The sequence below is a fragment of the Corapipo altera genome, unplaced genomic scaffold (genome assembly GCF_003945725.1).
Source record: "Corapipo altera isolate COAL_440 unplaced genomic scaffold, ASM394572v1 61281, whole genome shotgun sequence".
NCBI classification, from domain to species: Eukaryota; Metazoa; Chordata; class Aves; order Passeriformes; family Pipridae; genus Corapipo; species Corapipo altera.
The window spans coordinates 2,995,976-3,019,492 of record NW_020884921.1 but is presented as its reverse complement, the minus strand read 5'-3'; the positions used below and the strand labels follow the sequence as shown (position 1 = coordinate 3,019,492).

The following is a 23,517-nucleotide window of genomic DNA, read 5'->3' as shown; positions in this document are numbered from 1 at the left end:
ATCTATTTGACTGGTGGGATTGGATTTTGAGTATGCTGCAGACTCCACATCTCAGCCCTCAGACTGCGTGCATTATGTTATGAAAACTAGAGGAAAAGTAGTTTTTTGGTAAGATGTTGGCATTCCAGTGTGTTTTTTGCTATGGTGCAGTTACCCAGGAAGAGAACAATGTGGCAATTCTGCTTGTGGCTTTACTCTATCTTGTCAAGGAAGGCATGTTCTTTATTTATTTGGCCTTAAAACTTTCCAGTATAAAGATCTCAAATAAGTAAACATAGACTGTATAGACTGTATAGTACACAAAATAAAGACAATAACAAAGAAGGCAACCTTGCTTTGCATTTATTTACTAATGCTTACAAAAGTTATGAATGTATACCAATGCTAAAGATTAGCTGCTGCTGGAGCATCTTTTGAGATGAATCAGAAGACATAGCATGAAATTTAAAATGCAAAACATAACTGGGGAAAAACTGAGCCTTCTTCTCACATCCTTGTCTCCTCCAGTGGTCTGTTCATGAAATCTTGGATTGCCTGGTGTAGGGGTAACCATTTATTGATTGAAGCTTTCAAAGCTGTAATCCACCTAGAAGAAATGAAAGACCAACAATTGTCCCTGATCAAGTCTTATGCATGCATTTCTATGTTCTTTGAAACAAACTTTTAATAAATGGTGTTTGTACAGCTGTGTTACTATGTGCTAATAGTCAGGGCATTGGAGAGATACAGAAGATGGAAGAGTTGGCTATTAACAACAAATATCAACACCAATTTTCCAACATACTGAAAAGCTCTGTCATTGTTCATTAAATTAAAACCCAAATAATGTAATTAGTAGGCTTTAGGCAAGAACTCCTGCTGACAGATGTGGAATTTGACTGGATTATGATGAGGGAATTTACCTTCAGAGTGTGATTTCATTGGCAAATTTTCTTAAATTAATTAAATTCTAATGGTCATTGTTGGAAGTAAATAATTCTTGGGAATGAGGAGTACATAAATTCCATTCTCTCTAATTAGAGGTTGTCATAGCTTTTATGTTTAGTATAATCCCCACATGTAACTGTGAAAGGCACCTTATCCAGGCTTTTTCTGAACCTCTACTAACCAGCCTTGCTGTGGTTCCAGCATGGACAAGAACAGAACTGGTGACTCACATGTGCAAGTAAATGCTGTACTGCAGTTTGACTAAAGCTATTGCTAAAGGGAAATCTGGGGGAATAAGGGAAAACAGATTGAAATGTTGTCATTAGATCTTCCCAGGAACTACAGAGCTCCTTCTTTCCTGAAGTTTGGCAAATAAAATTGGATAAAAAACAATTTGTTTTACCTTTTGTTTTCATTTACATTCTCTGCACATAAGTAAAAGGTTTTAAATTCTTCAGATGGAGGTTTGAGTTCAATTACAGATCTCTTGGAGCCCAGAGACTGTTCACTCACAATATACCCTTGTAAGTAAAGGCCACCTGGATAGAATAAAATAGCATGCATGATGTATATTACAGATACCATTTATAGAATTACTGCCAATTACAAGCATACCAACAAATCTGAAGAACTGGATTTTCAGATGCCTTCTATTGGGTGTATGGACAGACTTTTACAGAATTTACATTTAAAAATGTGAAAGTTGAGTTTGTTTTTTTCTTCTGAAAATTGATTTCAAAGTAGTGTAAAACAGTCTTCCTGTCTAGCAAATGACCAGCAATTGAGTTTTATTTAGCAAAATATATTTCCTAGTTTTTGACTTCTATCCACAAGGCTGCCTCAAGCCCTGTGAAGTTCTTTGGAAGGGTGGATCTTGTTGCTGATACTTTCTTTTTATTTCCTTTAAAAATTAAAGGGATATGGATTTCCACATGAAAAAAATATGCTAGGTCAGCATTGGTTCATCTTGCTACCATTAGTAACTGATACATCATTGTGAAGCCACAGCTAGCCAGCTGTGAAGGAGAGGCATTAGACAGAATTTTGCCTTCCAGGCATTTTAATTTTACCTGTTTTTCTTTTTATTTTTTCCCCCCAGATTTTATCTCAGTGCAACAAGGTGTATGTCCACTTCATATATACATGGTGAAGAGTCAAAAAGACTTGCAGAACTGAGTAACGGTAGTTGAATGTTCCTGTTACTGTCTTCAGGGTCTCACATGTAGTTACCACAGCATCAAATTAATGCTCTAGCATTGAGAATGATATGAGAGAATAAGAATCTATAGTGAAATTGGAAAAAAATGAAATAACAAGAGAGAAAACACTACCATGTAAAAGAATTTGTCTGTAGTAGGATATTTAAACACCAAAAGAAAATATTTGGCAGTAGGAGCATAGGCTTCAGTGTCATAAATGCATAATACTTAATTTTTGCCTTTCTGTTAATTCAGTGCTTTTCTCTGGGCAAGTCTTATCTTCAGTTTCATGTGGAGAGGAAATCCCTGGTCACTTCATAAGTATGGCCTTTGGCAAATGAAAAAGTGCTATGCAAGTGGTATAAAGTGAAGCACTTCTTGCCTGATCATGTGGCAAACAGCATAAATGCTAAGAAAAGTTTTTCCCTTTTGATCTGAAAACTGACTGCTAAGCAAAAATACAATAATATTTCTGACTGCAGGCTTCCTTAGCACAGGGAGGAAGCATTTACAGGTCCTGAGCCATCGCTGGGGCACCTTTTTTTTTTTTTTTTTTAAATACTGACTTTCACAGAGCTGCTCTTGTAGGCTTTTAGTGTCTGAAGTGAGCTCTGCTTGCAATTGACCCTAGTAGCCTCATGCTGCTGCCACACAAAATTTGACAGCTTTCAGGAGACTGCCATGAGTAGAACTGCCTCCAGCCACCATAAAGTGCTTTGGAAGAGTGGATCTTGTTTCTGATACTTCTCCTGAGGTAATATGCACATATCCTGACTAGCTCCATTTCAGAAACAAAAATTCAGACTGTGGGAGAAAAAGAAGACTGAGGTGGGGAATGAGGTGGCTAGTTGATAAAAAGGGACTGAGTCTGTGTCATGGTTTGAGAGCTCAAAAATCCAATTCCCTAGTCCAAGCCCCCTTCCACATCTCAACCCAGTGTGAGATGGTTTTTCCAGACACTACACAAGACTCAAAATGGGGGAAAGGGAATATATATTACAATGACTGTACAAAATAAACGCTACAATACATTATATACAATCTTAATTATCTCTACTATGACATAAGTATTTACAATGGATCAAATCTCTTCTCCCCTCCAAATAAAAGTCCAGGAAGGAAGAAGGAAAGATCCTTTCTACTCTCAGAGCAGCAATGTCTCTAGGGCAGCAGGTCTATCCTCTTCTTCTCATGCAGCAGCTGTAGCTGGATCTCTGCCAGTACACACGAGGGGGGTCTCCTCTCCCCCTCTTGGCCCTTGGACTCCAAACGAAGGTCTCACCCGTGGACTGCCAGCAGGGACAAAACTCGCTTCACCATGGGCATATCACAAAGTGCAGGGGCATCTTCGTGAAAGTCCCTTCCTCAGGGGATTTACCTCTGAGTCAGACCATTAGGGCAGCTTTCAGTTGAAAGTTTTTGCCTCAACCGTTCTACCAGAGCTCCTGTGCTCTGTCTCAAGGCAGCGGGGGGGGGCCAAGGTCACCCCCTCGGCATTCTTTCTCGGAGCTTTTCAGCTCCTTTCTGCAGTGCTGTAGCACTCCAAGACTCTTTCAAGTAAGAGTTCATAATCCTCCTCCTTCTGAGAGGGGTCTCCAAGGACTTTGGGGGTTTCTGGTTCAGTTTCTTAGTCCAACTCTATCTCTGTCTGAGCTTAGTTCTGCTCTCTCTGCTGCTGGCTCTCTTTTTTCTCGGACAACTCCATGACTCTCTTGCTCGGCTGCAATGCCTCTGCTGCTTCTCCCTTATCTCTTGGCTTTCTGCCCTCCGTACGCTGCTCCTGCCGCTGCTCCTGCTGCTTCTTACAGTAGAGAAACTCCTTCAGCTCTCAGCCACAGGTGCTTAGCCGAGCCTTATGCAGTTCTAAGTCCCTGTAGCCCCCCAGCTGGGGGCTGAGGGGGGCCTTAGCCCCCCGTGGGGCTGGAGGCCCCTTCTCCTCGTGGCCTCAGAACATGGCCACCTATTTCAAAACAACTACAACTACCTTCTCTTCTGGTCTAAGTGTGACATGTTTATATTTTGCAGAAGCGCTCATTGGCTCCAAACCTCAAGGGTCACCACCACCTGGGGGTTTACCATTTTATAACTTCAGAGGGAAAACTGTTTTCCCCCACCACAGTCTGGTCTTCTTTCACTCACCTACATGGAAAACCATCAATTTACTGATAAGAAACTCTTGTTAATGGTAAAGGTTCTATTTGGATGGAAACTACAGTGAAACATTCTTGCTTCAATTATCAATGAAAATTTAGCAGCCATTCCTACCTTGGGCAGGTGTAGACCGGAGAGTGGCATAAAAGTACAAACAGCCATCCTTCAGAATGCAGTAGTGCTGAATCCAGACATCTTTGCTCCTGTCCAGCTGGTGGAGAAGACCCAGGCACTCAGGATTTTTGATAGCCAAGGGTGGGAGTGTAGTGTTATGTAGTGTGACATCTACCCACACATGGTTCTGCAAAGAAAGCATGTAATGAAACGTTCTAGTAAGAACTTAAGGAGGAACTGCTAGCATGAAAGGATACAAGCTCTAGTCCTTTGCTAGGAAATTAGCTTTTGTTGTGAAAATAATTTGAAAAGTTGTGCTGGTTTTGGCTGGAATAGGGTTAATGTTCTTCACAGTAGGTAGTATGGGGCTGTGTTTTGGTTTTGTGCTGAAAACAGTGTTGATAGCACAGGGATGTTTTCTTTATTGCTGAGCAGGGCTTACACAGAGCCAAGGCCTTTTCTGCCCCTCACCCCACCAGTGGCAGACTGGAGGTGTAGAAGGAGTTGGGAGGGGACACAGCCAGGACAGGTGACCAAAGGGATATCCCAGACCATAGGGTTTCATGCTCAGCATACAAAGCTCAGGGAAGATGAAAGATGGGGGGACAATTGGAGTAATGGTGTTTGTCTTCCCAAGTCACCATTACATGTGAGGGACCCCTGCTCTCCTGGAGATGGCTGAACATCTGCCTGCCCACGGCATATAGTGAATGAATCCCTTGTTTTGTGTTACATATTAAAATATTTTTATCTCAATCCACAAGCTGTCTCACTGAGCTGCCTTCTGGGGTTAAGCCACAACAGAAGTCAATGCTGAAAATGGAATTAGAAAATTCTATACAGGATGGCAAACACTGTCCAACTTCTACTTTCTTTTTACAATAATAACTTCTATTTTCTACTTCTGTTTTATTTTCAGTACTACCTGTGTTGCTGGTACAAGCAGGATTATTTCAAAGTTTTATGAAGAAGGTTTTTTTTTTAAATTGTGTTGTTGATTGTTGGACTTCAGTAGTCTTTACTGTGTGTAATCTGGCAAGACAAGATTCACCATCTCTGAGTTCCAGAGAAAATGTGTGGGGTATGAGGCCAGAATACAGCACTCAGGCTTGGATGGAAGCACTACTATGCACAAAATGTTTACAGATACCTTCCCATCCCTTTATGGAAAGCAGATCCTTTTCCATTACCAAAATTACTTGTCATTTACAAGTGAAGAAAAAGCTCAACACATGAGACACTGTCAATGTATAGGTTATTTGTATGATAAAATAATCCAAAAAGAAAATCAGGAAAAAATAATCTGTTGTGTTATTAGATCAAGTTGTTTAATGTGAGGTGTTAGAATTTCAGCCTCTCCTAGTGTGTTTTGCCATCTGCAATACATATTTAGAATTCTACATCTACCAGTGTCATTGTTGTTTGAAATCCATGGGGACAATGTGTGCAATACCAATATCTTCCTGTTTGTTTCCACAGGGACTTTCTTTTGCTTTTATTTATGATATTTTTTCAGTATCCTTGACAAGGCAAAGACTGAAAAAAGACCTGGCACAATATAGCTGACTGTATTCTTTGTTACAAATGGGAAACCTGCTAAGACTTACTGCAGCAAAGTACAGAAGAGGACTTCAGTAACACTAGGTATATTCTTAAAGTAGTTATCCTTGTAGATTCATTAAGAGGACATAGTGTCAGTATAATGGTCTACTAAATCACTATGTTGTAAACTCTACTGTAAAACACTAGCTGTTGCAAAAAGTCAGTAAAAAAGTATAGCAAATGAAAAAGAAGGAAAATATAAGATTTTTCTATTCAACGTAATGGAAAGTCTAGTTAGAAGGAAGGTTAGGAAATGAAAGTGACATATTAAATCAAACATTTGTTTCAAAAAAGGATATTGTTCACTCAAAGACAAAACCCAAAAAAAGATAGTGCGGTCAGAAATGTTTCATGACTGGGCTTCGCGAACGAAGATTTGGGGAGAGCTCTACCCATGTGTGTTGCAAGCGCGTTGGTGGCTGAAAAGGCCAATATGAGACAGGCATGACCAGTTGCAAAAGGCACAACAGAAAGACTCCTCAGATGGTATATTCTGCAAGACATAATTCTTTCTGCATTGTCTTTTCTCCTCAAGGGTGATCCTGTGTGTGTTCTCAAAAGCATCATCAGCATTAAAGATAGTGTGTCTCCAGGCCTCCCGAGTGGAGGTCAGAGTAGACCACTTATGATGATCAATATGGCCAAGGCTGAGATGTTGTTTCAGGGAGTCCTTGTATCTTTTCTTCGGGGCTCCTCTCTTGCGGGAGCCAATGGCAAGTTCACCATAAAGCAAGATCTTAGGGAGGCAGTGGTCCTTCATCCTGGAGATGTGCCCTGCCCAGCGCAGCACGTCAGCAACATGGCCTCAATACTTGTGACTGCTGCTCATTCTAGAACAGACGTATTAGTCACATAATCTGACCAGTGGATGTTTAGGATTGTAACGGAGGCAGCTTTGATGGAAGCGTTCTAGGAGACACAGGTGGTGGCGGTAGATGACCCATGATTCAGAGCCGTATAAGAGAGTAGACAGCACAATGGCTCTGTAAACACTGATCTTTGTACTTTTCTTCAGGTGTTTATTTTGCCAAACACTTTTATGAAGCTTTCCAAAAGCTCTATATGCCTTTGCTAACCTGTTGTCTCTCTCTCTGTCACTCTTACCATCTGAGGAGATGAGGCTACCTAAGTAATTAAACTGCTGGACTGATTTGAGCTCTGATTGGCCAATGGTGATATGGGGATGATGGAAGACTTCCTGAGGAGCTGGTTGATGGAGAACCTCTGTCTTCTTTAATCTGACTTCCAGTCCAAAGAGCTCAGCAGCATCTGCAAAACAGGATGTTAAACACTGCAGAGCTGCTTCTGTGTGGGCGACAAAGGCGGCGTCATCAGCATAAAGCAGCTCCCGGACAAGATGGTTTAAGGTCTTGGTGTGGGCCTTCAGTCACCTTATGTTGAATAGGCTTCCATCAGTACGGTGGTCAGAAATGCAGTGGCACAGAAAGAAGCTAACTTAATGTGTTGCTAATGGATGAATGCATGAGTGAAGCTTCTGTAAATAAAATGTTGTAACTTTTTATACAACAATTTATATATGCATGCTACACTAAAGAATGACCTTTTGATGTCTTTTATGTATGTGAACCTCTACTATCCTTTTTGGCTTAGGTTAAATTTGTCTGCCGCTGGTGGGGTGAGGGGCAGAAAAGGCCTTGGCTCTGTGTAAGCCCTGCTCAGCAATAAAGAAAACATCCCTGTGCTATCAACACTGTTTTCAGCACAAAACCAAAACACAGCCCCATACTACCTACTGTGAAGAACATTAACCCTATTCCAGCCAAAACCAGCACAACTTTTCAAATTATTTGGTTAGGGTACACACTTTAAATTGTTTTATTTATTTTTACTGTTTCAAATGCATTTATTACTTCATATTCTTTTGAGAAACATTGACAGGCAAAATATACTTGGAAGCAAGTTTGGTTTTGCAATTACAACCTACCTGAAAGCTAAAGGCAAAAGAAATATATATTTGATCAATTTTACTTCAGTGGAAAAGGAATTAAACGAAATAAATACCTTTCACTGTTTGGAAACCATCATTAAACACTGTTGAAGAAGTAACTTACACCCCCTTGTTTTTTTACACTTCATGAATGCAGGTTATAGTTTGTACCTTGCAACTGTCGTATTTTTAATTGATGATTTTATTTCATTTACAAAAAAGGTAGACCTTGATACTTATTCTGCATTTGAGCCTCACATTCTTCCTGCTAAAAACAAGGTGGCTCCATAGCTAAAGTTCTTCAAAAAACTTTACAAATCAAATGCCTCTTTTCACACAAGTGGTCATCTACAGAAGGAAATAATAAGAATCATTAGGCCAGGAAAGGGTAGCCTAAAATGTCTGTGACCCCTATACTTCCAATTCTGGAAATACTAAAATTAGATTTGGAATTCCCAGTTCAGGGCTCAGCCAGGGACTATTGATACTGAGTTATGTTGGGCTGAGCAAGGTCTCTCAGTAGCACCTCAAGATCAATTATGGCTGTATTTTTTCCAGCCACAGGGGCCAGCAGAGAGCACAGCTGTGTAAAGAATAGGTAAGACAAAGTTTATTAACTCACCTGTCTTTCTTCATCCCTGGAAACACAGAAAATAAGAACTCAGCAATCATGCCTCCCCCCACCCAATATTCTCTTGGAAAAAGCAGATTGCATGCAACCAAGGGAGTCTTGTGGGAAATACTTATGAAGACATGACCCTTATCTCCTTCTACTCCAATTTGTATTACCTCAGGCATAACACATGATTGTGAGTCACCTCTACCCTTTCTTTCTGCCTGATACACTAATTTTGGGTTATGTTTCCGAATCAGCTTAAAGCTGCTGATATCCGGAGAGGGAGCATTTTGATTCGCTCTACCATATGGCAGCAAAACACGAGTCTTAATTCTCTTCATGGCTTTTAGATTGGAGATGACTCACAACCCAACAGTCCAGAACAAAAGTATGGAACTACCATGTTTCTGTCTGCACCTGACCATGTACAGCTCCTGTCTCTCAGCCTTCTCCACAATCTGCTATATGAATGATTCTCATCTAAATAAAGCATTACCTGATGGACAGGATGCACTGCTTTATCCATAGCCTCCAGCCACCTATAACATGACAAAAAGTGAGATTAACTTAGATTGGTAGAGCAGTAAAACATGCTTCACTGCCTCTTTTAATTCTTGCTGACATATGCAGTATCTAAAGCATCTAAATTTTCAGGACACACAAGAATTTAAGATAGAAAAGCAGTGGATTAAATCTAAATAAACATTGCTAACTCTAAAAAAAAAGTCTCAAAGCTTGCTGTGTAAGAACACATTATAATAAATAAAGGCAATATTGCAGACAAGGGAATCTACAGATTTTGAATATAGTTTAACATGTCAGGTTAAATGATCACTCTTCTTGTTTTTGTCATAATGCAGATAAGGAATTTGTAGGAGACACAAAGAATCCTGGAATTGGAAACTACAGAATAAAGCAATAACTTTGTTGGCAAAGTTATTCTGTTGCACTATGTATGGTATAAAATTTGGAAATGGAAAATGATATTACAATGTTGGATTGTGTTAAGCAGTGAGATGATATAAAAAATGGGTGGATGAATACCAAAAATCAATGTACTTCATAAATTTATATTTTTGACAATTCACAATAAAACAAAGACTACAATAAGTTTAGATTTCAGTACGTGTGGAAAGGGAGGACTTTTGGGTGAATTTAGGCCCTTTGTTTTGTCAGCTGTTGTCTTTGGGAAATGCAAAAGAGTATTTTTAAAGTCTAACTCTGCATCAAACCCGAAGTCACTGTCCCAGAACCAATATGCTTTTGGGGCATGTTTGCACTTTAAAATATTAAAATGAAAATGTGACAGAATGACAGAAAAGAAAACGGAAGATGGGAGTGTATTTATTACTAGCACTGTCCTTGTTCGGCAGAAGAGAGATCATTTATATAAAATTACTGATAAGAAAGTTTACATCCATGGGAAGATTTACACTTCTGTTTGATACAACAGTGGGAGAGAAGGCATGAGAACATGGATTAAATTTTTTTCTCATGCTAAATCAAGAATTCAGGGGGATAGGAAAACATGAATGTTAAAGATTTTATTAAAAACAATTAAAAAACCTGTGAAGCTGAAAAATAATTTTTGAGGCTTCTACAATTGAAAATTAGAAATATTATCTTTCAATAAGTACCTGATAGATTTTTAATTTTTTCCTCTACTGATCAAGGCAGTTATTGTGAACATCCTCCAAAAATTCAGACTCCTCTTCACACTGGATTAACAAAACTGACACTGTTAAAATGAAAGATCACTTACCTCTTCATTTCTTGGTTGGAAGTTGCACAGAAGTAGAAAATCCTGTTTCCAGTTTGAGGTATACATTTAAAAACAAATGGTTTCCCCAGACTGGTGTCAACACCAATTTCTGCTCCTTCCAGCTTTGTTACTTCCAGGGGTCTGCACCTCCCTTCATCCTGCAATTAGAAAAAGTGCCCAAAGTTCAGAACTATTATGAAACTGATCCCTGTGAGATGGGGATAAACTCAAGGAATATTCAAAGTTATAAAGCTTTTATGCTTTTGAACCATCATATGGTTTAATGATCAGCAGTCCCAGAAATTACAGTGCAATCACAGAAGACAAGCTAGTCAAACACCCTCTAAATTTGCATCTGTGATTTTGCTTTCTTAATTGTTTTTGGTTCAACAGAAGCCATATCTGTAGCAAAACCACCTTTTTAGGTATGTGTAGGCATGTAGATGTCCAGCTATTGAGGGTTCAGCTGAGTGGTGTAGGAATTTTCAAAGTGCACTGAAGAATTGAGAGTCACAGGTCTCTTTACTAATCAGTGCTGTTTGCAGTCTGCGCTTATGCTGAAAACCTCACCTTATTTATGTAGATACAGGCAACAAGAGCTTAAATTGGAGAATAGTGAGCATAATTTAAAAGGCCGAATTTCAGCTCCTTTGCAAAGTTGTGGTAAATATAGTTCTGTTCATAACCCTTCCCTTACAATTCAAATAACTTTCAATGGAAAGCGCTTCAGAACCTTTTTGCTTGTTCCTGATTGTGTTAATACTCCTTGAGGCTGAAGGGCATTGCCAATGTCTTTCCCTGTGTGAGTCACAAAGAGCCATTAAGCTCCTTAATACACATAGGTAAGTGAAGCAGTTTATCCACCCTCTTATTTCCCAGCCCAGTTCCCTGCAAATACACATCTTAATTCAAAACAAAGGTGCACACATCCGGACAGTGAACTGTAGCTGTGTTTTAACCAATATTGTTTGCTTTGAAGATCTGTAACTGGAATTCTAATAATTGCATCAAATTTGGTAGCAATAAAATGGGAAACACGAGTTAATGCTGAGACATAGGAAAAGCAAAATACACAGATGGTGGAGTCTTATAGAATAAAATTAGTTCATTATTGGGCGTTAATTAAATTTTGTCAGTAGGAGATGGATTGTAAACACCCCATGTAATTTTCCCTTAGCCTAAAAATAAACATTCATAGCCTTCCATGAAAAAAATGCACCTGTGGGAATTAGATAGTTAAATACTTAACTGTATGCTCACTAGCACGTGTAATTATCCCTTTGTCATACATGATTTTCCTGTAGTAATAAAATAACCTCTAATACTGACAAATGTATAAATAAACATTCATAAGTACATTTCTTACATTTTTATTCATTCTTCTCATTCCATTTTTTTCATGCTAAAGTTTTTTAATGTAAAACTAAAGAAGATAAAGGCAGTCCTGAAAGTTGTCAGTGCTGTGTGACCTACTTTATTTATAATGCCTTCAGACACAAAACTACATTGTGAACAGCATAACCAAAATACATATTCAGGGTGAAATCTCATTCCTACTGCAAAGTATAGCAAGTGCAAGATCCTGTCCATGGTCTGAATTCTCCTCACTGCCCTTGACCTGAAGGCAAAGGTCACTAGAGATACTGATATCACAGACCACTATTATTGTACCCTTATAAACTTATTTTGTAAACACCTTCTGTGCTGTCTAGAATGAGTGCAGGCAGAGGTTCTGTGGCATCAAGAATTATATATGGCCACTGCATTTCAAACAAATACATCTAGGAAAGGAGTAAGATTTGAGGCATTTAAAATGAGACCAAATGTTCTTCATTGACTAATAGACAGCCATCCTCCCCTAATTCTGAAAATTCAGATCACAGAATCATAGAATTGTGAAGGTTGGAAAAGATCCTCATGATTATCATGTCAATACGTTCACCCAGCGCTACCATGTTCTCTGCTAAACTATGGTCCATGTGCCACATCTGCATGTTTGTAAGGGGTATTTCTTTTCACTTGTGTGGCTTTCATGAATAACACATTGAGATGATTCCTTTGGCAAATATATCTTTGCTACAGAAATGACTAAGGTATATTTCTGGAAAAAATAATTATAAAAGTAATTTCTTGTGACTAAAGTGTAACCTGCTGATGATACTGCCTTTATGGAACCTGATATAACTATGTGATATTACTTGAGCTGATGATATGTGTCATGCAGATTTTAAATGAACTAACTCAAATTTCTACTACTTGGAACAGCTACTACTGTTCCATTCTGCACTAAACTAAAAAAAATATTTTTTTTTTCCTTCAAGATTGTGATCAGCTTTATGGATTCTTGGTAGTCTCCAGTATCAAACATGTGGAAATTTCTCCAGGTAGAAGGTAAAAAACAGGTGTTGCTTTGGTAAAGCTATTCTAAGAACAGTAGAAACATCTGAAGTAACACTTCCCATACTGCTAGCTTTCCTAAGATGATCTGAATTTTAGGACAAATGTTTCTGCAAAAAAAATTTTAAAATATTAAACAATGTATAATGATTAGAAACAGATAAAAGGGAGAAATAAAAATAGAAAATTAAGCATTTCCTTCCTTTATTGTATTAAATGCTCATTAAGGCAGTGCATGCAGCCCTACTTAATTTGATGTAAGTAATTCCAGAAACTGAATGCCATTCATAGGTCCTGAGTGATTCACTGTATTCAAAGGATTTTATTTGAGCAGAGTTATATTTGCTATGGCAGCTAAGCTCCTTCATGCTTAGCTGAAATTTCATGCTATTTGCACTGAAAGAAATAAAAAGTAACAACAGAAATAACTATGAAAAGAAATTAAAATTCAGCTACAAAAGAGTCTGCAAGTACTAGGAAAATGGAATAAAAGTAACTTTACAAAAAAAAAAAAAGATAAAATCCTAGAAGAAATCTAAACATAATGTGAAAACTGAGTAGTGCTAGAAAGCAGGAATTGAAGTCTGGCTTGGTTGGGAGACTGGCAGTGGGCAGGTCACTGGGTCAGATTGGTTTCAGGTCAGTAGTGGCACGACTGAATTTTTGACTGTCTTTCAAAACTGTCTTCCTGGCTGTGCCCAAGTGTTCTTAAAATAGGCATCTCTTAAACAAGACAGGAAACCAAACTGTTTTTTTCTTTTTGCTTATTATTTCTCATTTGCCCAGCTCCATTGCAGCTGATGTAGCCACAACCCTCCATGGCACTCAGGCTTGCAGCATTTTCACCATCTTTTGGTTTTCTCTGACCAGCTTCTCCCTGAGGTCTGGTGCTGCTTGCTTAGCAATATCACTAAACTCTTCCCCTCCCTATGTCTTTTTTTAATAACTGTACTTTGTGATAGGCTCATTGTTTGGTTATTTAGGAAATTATAGCTAGAGCCTGTTTGCATTTATTCCTTCTTTAAGCTGGGCACATCAGTGCAAAGAAGAGACTAAGGCTTTTTATGTCTTTTTCCCTTACATCTATTTCCTTTTCCCTTGAAGAAAGGGCTTGCATATGTCAGCAAATAGGGACCTCTAGACTCCAGAACTGTTCACATGGGATTTTTTGCCAGTAGAGAGAGAAAAATCTATTTAGTTGTTCATTTTGTTCTGTTTTAAACAATTTGCATCTAAACTACAGAGAGTAGAAACTTACTGAAGACAAAACAGTAGGGTAAAAAGATGTAAAAGCTCCTCTGATTTGAAAACATAATCATCCTACACCCAATAGTATTAGTTATCAGATGAAGTACAACCAAATGGTCTTGTGGCATATTTAATGTTCACATTCTAGTTCTTTTGTTGAGGTTGAATAATTTGCTACAGTTAATTTCACACAAGATAATAAAGAGTTTGCAGGACCAAGGCTCACAGGAAGAATTATTGATTAGGTTAAGATTTTGAACAACTTGAATCAGATCAAATAATGTATCAGAGTATGACTCTTTCTCTAGGTTGGGGTATGTGATCTGTTAGTAGGCCAAAATTAACATGCATATCATATCAGCCAGTGTTATTTCTCATTTATCAATAGAAATAACATAGTGAATGTATTGGAGAGAGTGGATTCAAAAAGTTCTTAAATATAAATTGAAAAATATATTCTGGAGCCATGGGAGTCATGGAAAATGTAGAGAAGAAATCAGATTGTACACATGCTCTGAATAATGTGGCAGCTTCCAGACTACATTAAAGCTCTAAGCAAGAATGAAGAACAAATAGAAATGGTATATTTATGAGTAATGCTCAGATGTAAATCTATTTATAACTAAGCCTTTTATATAAAGTGATTAGGCTTAGCAAGAAAGCTTGTTCAAGAAAACAAAGGATTGAATGTTTGTCATAGAGTGAAATGCTGTGCAGGGTCTGCATGTGGCAGAGGATTTCTTTCTGGGTGTAATAATTGGACTCTATATATATGACAGAAATGAAAGTAATTTAAAAGCATTTTTCCCCTCTCTCTTCTGTTCCACTGGGAACAGTCTTAAGGGTGCACACATACTGTAGTGTCTGAGTCATAAAATTTTTGTAAATACATTCACTGCAGTATGCCCTACTCTCATGTCCAGAGAAGACAATTGTAGAAATAAAAGGAAAATAAAAGGAAATAAAAGGAAACGTTTCATTCTGCATTTAAATTTATCTCTGCATTAGGGAAACCTTTCACTTCTTCTGAGAGGCTTGATGAAAAGTGATGTTTTGATGTGAGTAAAAAGACATGGAAGACTAGTATCCAGCTGTTTACATGAGATGTGTAAATGATGATGCTCATAGAATCATAGAATCAACGGGGTTGGAAAAGACCTCCAAGATCATCAAGTCCAACCCTTGATCCAACAGCGCTGTGGTTACTAGACCATGACACTAAGTGCCACATCCAGTTTCATCTTAAAAACCTCCAGGGAGGGAGAATCCATGACCTCCTGGGCAGCCCATTCCAGTATCTGATTACTTTGTAAAAAATTTTTCCCTAAACTTCATCTTATTTGAAATATAAAGAACAAGTAAATTGTAATGTAGTTTCCAGGTGTTCTGAATATGCTTCCTAATAGAAACATATCCTACTAGAGGCATCTAAGGAACACCAATTTCTCAGGGACAGCACTAATTAAAGAAAGTTCAATGAGGAAAGTATTCTGCTGCTGAGACAAAGTGAACGTTATGGACCTCTTTGAATGCAAATAACACTGTGTAATTAGCATCTGTGCTAATACTTAATTGCCAGTGTGTTGGCTATGTTAAAGCAACAGAGAAGGCAGAATTATGCTGAACTGCTGAAATGGGCTGAGTTCATAATGGAAACAGTAATATGACCCAACATCTGATAATTTAGGTGATCATCAGCTAACAGTTGTTTACCAGTTTGGGGTCTAACTGCTTTTGGTTGTTAAGAAATACATATTTTTGTTCTCACTGCCCTTTCAGCCTTGAGATACTTTGTCTTAGTCACTCACATGATGCCCAAGGGCTTCCTAGAGGCATTAAACTTGTGAGTCTAAGAAATGCAAATCATAATTCTTTTTAAAACTGACATTATTATATAAAATCACAAAGAAGACCGTCCACTGTGCCACAGTGAGAGTGCTTCTCAGGAGTATGTGTTGCAGTTTTCTTACAACATGAACTATCATGAAGGCTATTTCTCTGAGACTTGGGGCTACATGTGAAAGTGCATTTGCTCTGTTTTCATACTTCAGTCTCTCACTAAAGCTGAATCTCTAAAACATGCTCTTTTCTACCGTCCATACAACAGTTTTCAACTTAACTGTTCCTTCCAACTTAACTGCTCCTACTTCCTTCCTATTATATCTTCTTTTGACTTTCCTGTTTGAAGTCCATACAAAATGCTGTCAGCAAACATACTCCTTAGACATTTATTCTTAATTACTATTGTTCCACATCATTCTTAGCTGATGGAATTGGAGAGTGAAATGGACTAAATGACAAATGTAATACAAGGACCTGATAGAGCTGGTTCGACTAGAATTCATCAGCCTCTGACTTCTGGAAAGGAAGTCTCAAAGGGAGATATACTGACAACAGTTTCCTGCTTTGAGATAGATAGGCCTCTTTGGAGTTTCTCCTAGATCATAACCATAATGATATTTATTTCTTCATTTCCTTTTCAGGTGCTAGATTGATTATCTGTCCCGCTATCCTCTCTATCAGGGTCCTCTTATGTCAAAGGGACTGGAAATCTTTCCTAGACGCGCAGCAAGACAAAAATGAGAGACGAGCTAGGGCATTGTTACAAAAATGATATTTCATTAATTCTTTTAATTTTATCAACTCCACCTTTTTTGTCCCTTTTTTGATCCACAAAATCACTTTTTATATGTATTTTTTAATATATCCAGTCTTACATAGTAAGAAAGCAATGATTAATTGAAACTAGGATATTTTGGCTTTTGCTGGTACTTTTAGCATTTTAGTAAATTCCGCGATTCAATTAGTTGAATTCCTTACATGATGGATATTTGTAATTTTGGGAAATGTTTTTGACTATAACGCTGTTTTCTTTATCCTTGTGTTTTCCTACTGAGCCTAGAACAATATTAGCTCTCTAGCAGGTATGTCCTCACGACAGAGGAGTACGTGCTCCACTGTCTTTAAACCCATCAATGGCCCACTTGTTCCCAAGTCCCAGAAATTATATTCCTTCTCGTTAATGAATCTTCAAGACCATCATTTTTTTATCCTGAAGACTGAAGCATATTTTAGGATTTTCAAGTTAGCTGTCATGTTCTAAAAGAGACTTGCTGATGACAGCTCAGAGAATTAACACGCTGAAATGATGCTCTGCTGCTGTGGGCAAATTGCTTTTGCTATATTACTGGTCTCATGTAAAACTGATTAAGGTTTCTCTGTCCTATACTGAAGACTTCCCACAGGCATTTTCTGGTGACTTTGCAGCCCCTTTACTGTGCTGAGCAGTAAATGGTACTTTAAAAGGAGCAGATGATGTTATCTGCAAAGAAAAAGGCCATGCTGATGTGCTTTCAGCTTTCCATGAAAAAATGTGTTAAGTTGAAGCACAAGAAGCTTGATTGCCTTAGAGTAAGATTTAAGTGTACATTCCTTGTCTGTTTCCTCATAATTTCCAGATATCTTTCCTTTAGAAGAAAAGCTGGGTATGTTGACAAAGAAGGAAATAATATGCTTGAGAAGATCCAGTGATCTGGACAATAGGAGATCAGAACTGTAGAGTAGATACTGGAACTCCACAGTTGCTAAATGTAGGCAAAAATAACATAAAGCATTATATCTCTGCTGATCTCAGTAATTTACAGAAAACAAAGTTCTAACCCAATGGGTCAAGTATCTCCGCTCTGAGGTGGAAACATAGCCACATCTACTGAGGTGAAAAAGGTTGCTTGTATGGATTGTGGAATCAAGGACAGTGGAAGCATCTGCTTGAGGGAAAACAAAATGACCACACATGAAATGACTGAATGTCTTGCAACAGCTATCACTTCACCAGTGTGTGACTGGCTAGAGATGATTCTGAAACTGCAGCAAATATATGGGTGAGTCAAACGTAAAAAGTTCTAGAAACATCAATATCCTTTTTAATGTAGGTGGGAAAAGGAAAATTCAGGGTTGTAATTTACAGTTACGAAAAACAATGATGAGGAAATCTAATTCTCTATGTTTGTTGATATGGACTAGAGCAGAGATGAAACATCCTTTCCTTTCTTAACTACAAAACATTACACATAACATTTCAGGCATATATAAAAGGCCTAGTTGTCTTCTTACACAAGTGGAAATCTTTGACCAGTGACCTTGCTGGCATCACTGGAAATACACTAATAGAAGTTATTTTTCTTGTACTGATAGGCAGCTTATCCTGAACTTTTTTTGTCTCCCTGAATTACTCTTGACTTCAATTAACTGTTTCAAAGAATATTTTAGTTCAGATAAGTGGACAAATCTTTTCTCCTGAGTGAATCAAGGCCTGTAACACAATGTTTCCAAATTAATCATGCAGTTAAATCAGCATGCTACATAAAGGCTGTGTTAAACTACAAACATTATTTGTAACTCCCTTAGAGGAAGAAGTGGGATGAGAAGTCTTCTTTTCATCCCCTGATAGAAATCATACCAAAAGAAAGAAGTGTCAAAGAGTCCAGTTGAGCTTCCTCTTACTTCATTTGGGCATTGGATCTCACAATAGTAAATAACTGTATTTGTATTTAAGTATCTTTCTGTCTCTCTTACTAAAGGATTCTACAGAGTACTCTGTAAGCACATGAGGCAGGGAAGAAAGTCCTTGCGTTTTTTGTTGCTAAAACAGTAATGCAATATTTCAGTGTATTATTTGGAGACCAGGAATAGAGAGAGAGCAGCCGGCAAAAAAATGGTATGAAATAATTTAAAAAGTGGTTGAATGGCACTAGGCTTGGATAATGCAAGAAAACAAGCAGTAGTTAGTTATTACTATGAAATATTTATGCAGTGCTTTAAATTTATTTACTCTTTTAAGAAAAAGCAAATACATGTTTTCAGTGGCTAAAGAGTCATCTTACCAAAACATAAAGTTTGCATGATTTAAATATTTATTTTCTCAGTGCAGTAAGTGAGCTAGTTGAGGAACAAATTAATTAAAAGAACACCACTAGTGAAAATAAATAAATAAAAATTTAATTAAATATTAGTGAATGTAAGATTATGGGGTACCTTCTAATTCTCAATTCAATTTATCTAACACTCTTTCTTCAAACAGACTTAATTGAAGAGTGTTTAAAAGGCATAACTAGATATCTTTTTTTACATTTCAGGAGTCTGATGATGGACCTGACTAGGATAAAATCAAATCTTCTCTCCAAAAGAATGTTCCTACATGTTTATATGCTGAGTTGATCAAAGGTATTGTGACCATGTTAGCAAAGATAAAGACTAGTTACAGGCCAAGGACTTGGTGTTATGCTCATGTGTTATGCTCATATTCTCATGTAGTTTGTGATTATGGACGTGGCTTTATTTTACTAGTATGTTTTCAAACTGTATGTTGGAGACAAAACCATTTCTAACCAGCTGATATTTCCACTGATGTTACTTCCATTATAGCTAGGAGATTCCCTGAAAGCTACATGTACTTCATCCAGTAATAAATCCCTCACAGGCAATTTTTCTCAGCTTCACTAATTCTTCTTGAAATCAGGTTAAAATGAATGCTAGGTGGATGACCTTGAATCTTTTTTGCAAGCTGAAAAATGTTTTACCATAAAAAGCTCTGAACAGATGACAGTCTTTGAAATCAATCTGTTTGATTTTATAGGAGTAACTTTCTCAGTGAATAACTTCATCATGAAAACACACAGGGGAAGGGATTAACTTGTAACTACATGCAGCACCTGTTGAGCCATCTCACATACAGTAAAATGCTACTGTAGGGCAGGCAAATTCACTGTGAGCACAGTGCCTACATCCCCCACTCCTGGAGCTAACTGCGTCAAGAGAAAGCTCTACTTATTTATTTTTTTTTTAGTGAAATGTCTTTATTTATTCATTTATTTAGAGGCAAATAACTTTATAGAATACTCAAATATCTGTAGCTGAGATAACCAAGAAGTCACTGATTTAGGGCCATAAAGACGCATTATACAACTAGAGGGTTGTAAATTATGCTGTGTCGAAATGGAGCCTCAGGATAAAGCCAAGTGAAATATTTCCCTTCATGAAGCACCTGTCATATTCATTTTTTGGATGTCTAATTGTTAGATTAAGTTAAAGTCTTACATATACTTAGAATTATTAAGCACTATACAGGTCCCCGCTCCCATGACAGAATGAAATACTGAGCATTACTTCTCCGAAGAAGCTAAGCCTTCTCAGTGTGCAGGTCCATAACTTATTCACTGACACAAAGAAGTCACATAGTCACACCTGTTTAAGAAAATACATACAATGCTAGATGGAACATAGAGCTCTTACACATCTGAAGCTACTTCATATCATCCCAAGCCCTCTACAGGCTTTTTGAACATCAGAACAAAGAGATTAAATGTAGAATCCATAAAAGCCAGACAGTGCCTATGTCTGTGACTAGGTTTAGGAAAGCAGAACTACCCAACAAGCCTCCTTTATACACCTCATACAAAACCTTGATGACATTATCTTTTAAATAGCACAAGTCAAGATGATGCTTGAGTACAAAGCTACTGCACTTCATAGTTCGAGACACAGCCTGATTCCTCACTAGCCACTCTCCTTACCTTCTTGTGTTTGTAATAGTGCAGGTAACCATTGTGTTTCAGCACAAACCACCTCTTTCTCCAGCCCTTCAGAATTGCTGACTGTGTTCGTTTATGCAGATATCCTCGGCAGGTAGGTCTGGGGGTGTTGGGGTAACGGCTGATGTCTGATCCCACAATCATAGTCAGGACATCAGGACCTAAAATATTACATGAAGAGTGCAGAAACATAGGGCAAAACCAGTCTGTCAATATCTTTTAACACCCACGTAGTATATGGAGCAGGAAGGCAGTATTCTACCCCATGCCCTTGTCCTCCCAGTGTAGCTTCTGGAAGCAGTAGATAGCAGAGCAGCCTAGAAAACAAATCAAATCAAGTAATATTTGGCTTTCTTTTAACATGAATTCAGGAATGAAACTAATTTTGTGTTGAGGGCTACTAATGGAGCCAGCTATCTGAAGACTCCTCTTAAAAAAATTTTGTGACCTCCCTTTGCAAGCAGCATTTTGGGTGCTTGTGTATTTTATCAGTTAAGAGAAGGGATTGAATCTCATTGCTCCAATGGGTGCACATACATTGAGATTTATGTAAAAATTGCTGAGAATGCTCTTAGGGGTACCTTCAGGCTCTGCCATCTTACATATGATCTTGAGAATTCTTTATTTTCCATGCCTTGGAGTTTTCTAACCTTTCCTGTGTCCCTCATCGAGGGGGGTGGTTGTTGGAGGCTAATCTGTTCTAAAGCTTCTACTTACCAATTGTAAAATGTAAACATACAGAAGAGATGACAGGCTGAAAGATTTTCCAAAAATATGTTACCATCAGTGAGATACAAAATCTTAATATTTGGTGAAGCTATCATTAGATCTATGATTTTGACCTGAAGGCCTGAGATTCTGACTATATCAACACTACTTCAGAGCAGGTAGGAATGCCTGAAGGAGAATTGAGAAATGTGATTGTGACATATTTTTATCTGCAAAGTGTTTGCTGGATCCCTTTTTTCAGGTCATGTGACTTTGGGAATGCTGTCTGTGTGCCAAGATTTAGTCCAGAGGCTGTTCTCTGAGGAGTTAAAGTACCAAGTAATCAGAGATTTATCTGCTAAAAGACTCAACATACTCTTAAATATAGTAGTGTGAATGGCACCTCTATAATTAAAGAATAGGGAATGTGTCAAGTTAAATTTGTCACTGTCTTGTAAAAGCACTTTATTGAATTTCCTGTGAGCCTTTGTCAAAACCTTATCTGGGATAAGTAAGGGAATGGCAGTAGATTAACTTTCAGCATGCAAACATGGGTATCTTTGGGTTTTAATCATCACAATTCTAGGCAGAATATACTTGATTAATATTGCTGACTGTTTCTGTGGTGGTGTAAAAGGATGCCTCGTGAAATGACCTCTCTGCTCTCCTGACTAGACTTCAGGTCTTGGCGACACAGAAATAACTACTCGGTGTACTGAAGGAAGATATGAAGTCTGTCCCTGAGGAAGTATAAGGCATAGATAAGGTATTTGTGTCTCTGCAGTCACATGTGTTCTTTGGGAAATAATTTTACATGTCTAGAAGACAAGGTCTAGATAAAAAGGTGACTTAGGTAATACTATTGTATTAAATATGAATGCATTAAGCTGATAATTAATATTGCTGTTGCATACATGACCCAGTTTTTCTGGTTGCATTTGGAGCATTGAACAGGAAACCTGACCCAGTCATGTAGTTTATTGTGATCTCAAAATTACCTTTCCTTGCCAGATTGGCAGCTTCTGAATGTGGCATGCTGGTGACATCAGTTCCATTGACTGCTATTAGAATATCCCCAACCTGAAGCCCAGCTTCTTCAGCTGCACTATCTGGAATTAAAAGAAAAAAAACCCAAAAAACCCTATCAAAACCTCCATTTTATTTAGAGTTAGGATATCAAGCATGGCTGTGCAGAGAAGCTTTTCTAGGAAAACATGTATCTATTCAACCAGATTATGCTTTAGGGCCTTCAAGGTGGAACAAGTTTTACTGAGCAACGTTAGTCATCTGTAAATGAATATTCAAGATTTGGATTGTGGTGCAACACCTAGATAATCACTGGCAGTTGAGAAATTTAATTAAAAATGCCATTAGGATTTAAAGATGCAAATAATCATTTCAGTATTGAGAGTTTTGGCCTAAAGTGCAAACAAAGATCTGGTACAATGCTCAATAAAGCCAGTATAAAAAAAAAATCTATTCTTCTGATGAGCTTTGGATGTAACTCCAAAAGAACACTTTCTGTGCTGATGTTTGTCTTTGCTGGTTAACTGAATTTGGCCAAAGAGTTTTGAAGACTTTTGTCTTTAGGAGGAAATAACATAGTAAATTAAAAAAGTGTCAGTGAAGGAGGGACTGAATCAGATTATTAATGCATGACCTTTCATTTATTTGTTAACCATTGCAAAGCACATGAACTCCAAAATAGTGCTCAGACACATGCCAGCCAGGAATGGAAGCAAATTAGGGAAGTGATAAATATGCTCCATTCACCAACACATAGTTACTTAAACCTCAGTTACAAATTTATCAGACACAGTTTTTTTTTTTTTCTAATTTACAATGAAGCATTCCTAATGTACTGTGACAAAATGTTTCTGGAAAATATTATTCCACATTCTCACTATTTAATGTATTTTTTTTTAGAGATTTTGTACCCTATGATGCAGTAAATGGGATGCTTCAGTATATTTCTGAGGATGCTTAGACATTGTAGGGAAGAGATTAGTAAAAGCTTAATAATAAACAGGTGCAATAAAGCCATGATCCACACTCAAAGGTATTGCAAATCATTTGCAAATTCTCAAATGTCAGCACATTTTGGTTTGTGCTGGCTTTGAGGATCCCATACCAGATTTTATGATCCTAAGTGGTCTTTAAAATATTATTAAAATAATTATTATAGAATCATAGGATGGTTTGTGCTGGAAGGGACCATAATGGTCATCTGGTTACATCCCCCTACCACGGGCAGA

General features: G+C 37.8%; 1 protein-coding gene across 1 annotated transcript in view; it reads right to left on the bottom strand.

Annotated features, from left to right (window-relative positions):
- Nucleotides 1-327: 327 nt before the first annotated feature.
- LOC113953574 overlaps nt 328-23,517 on the bottom strand; it is a 35,913-nt gene continuing 12,723 nt past the window's right edge. The window contains exons 6-12 of the mRNA XM_027656843.1: nt 22,261-22,371; nt 20,537-20,715; nt 10,320-10,477; nt 9,054-9,096; nt 4,392-4,578; nt 1,331-1,466; nt 328-586 (exon numbers count right to left, since the gene is read on the bottom strand). Of these exons, the coding sequence (XP_027512644.1) occupies nt 487-586; nt 1,331-1,466; nt 4,392-4,578; nt 9,054-9,096; nt 10,320-10,477; nt 20,537-20,715; nt 22,261-22,371 (914 nt within the window). The 3' untranslated portion in view covers nt 328-486. The remainder of the gene's footprint in view (nt 587-1,330; nt 1,467-4,391; nt 4,579-9,053; nt 9,097-10,319; nt 10,478-20,536; nt 20,716-22,260; nt 22,372-23,517) is intronic.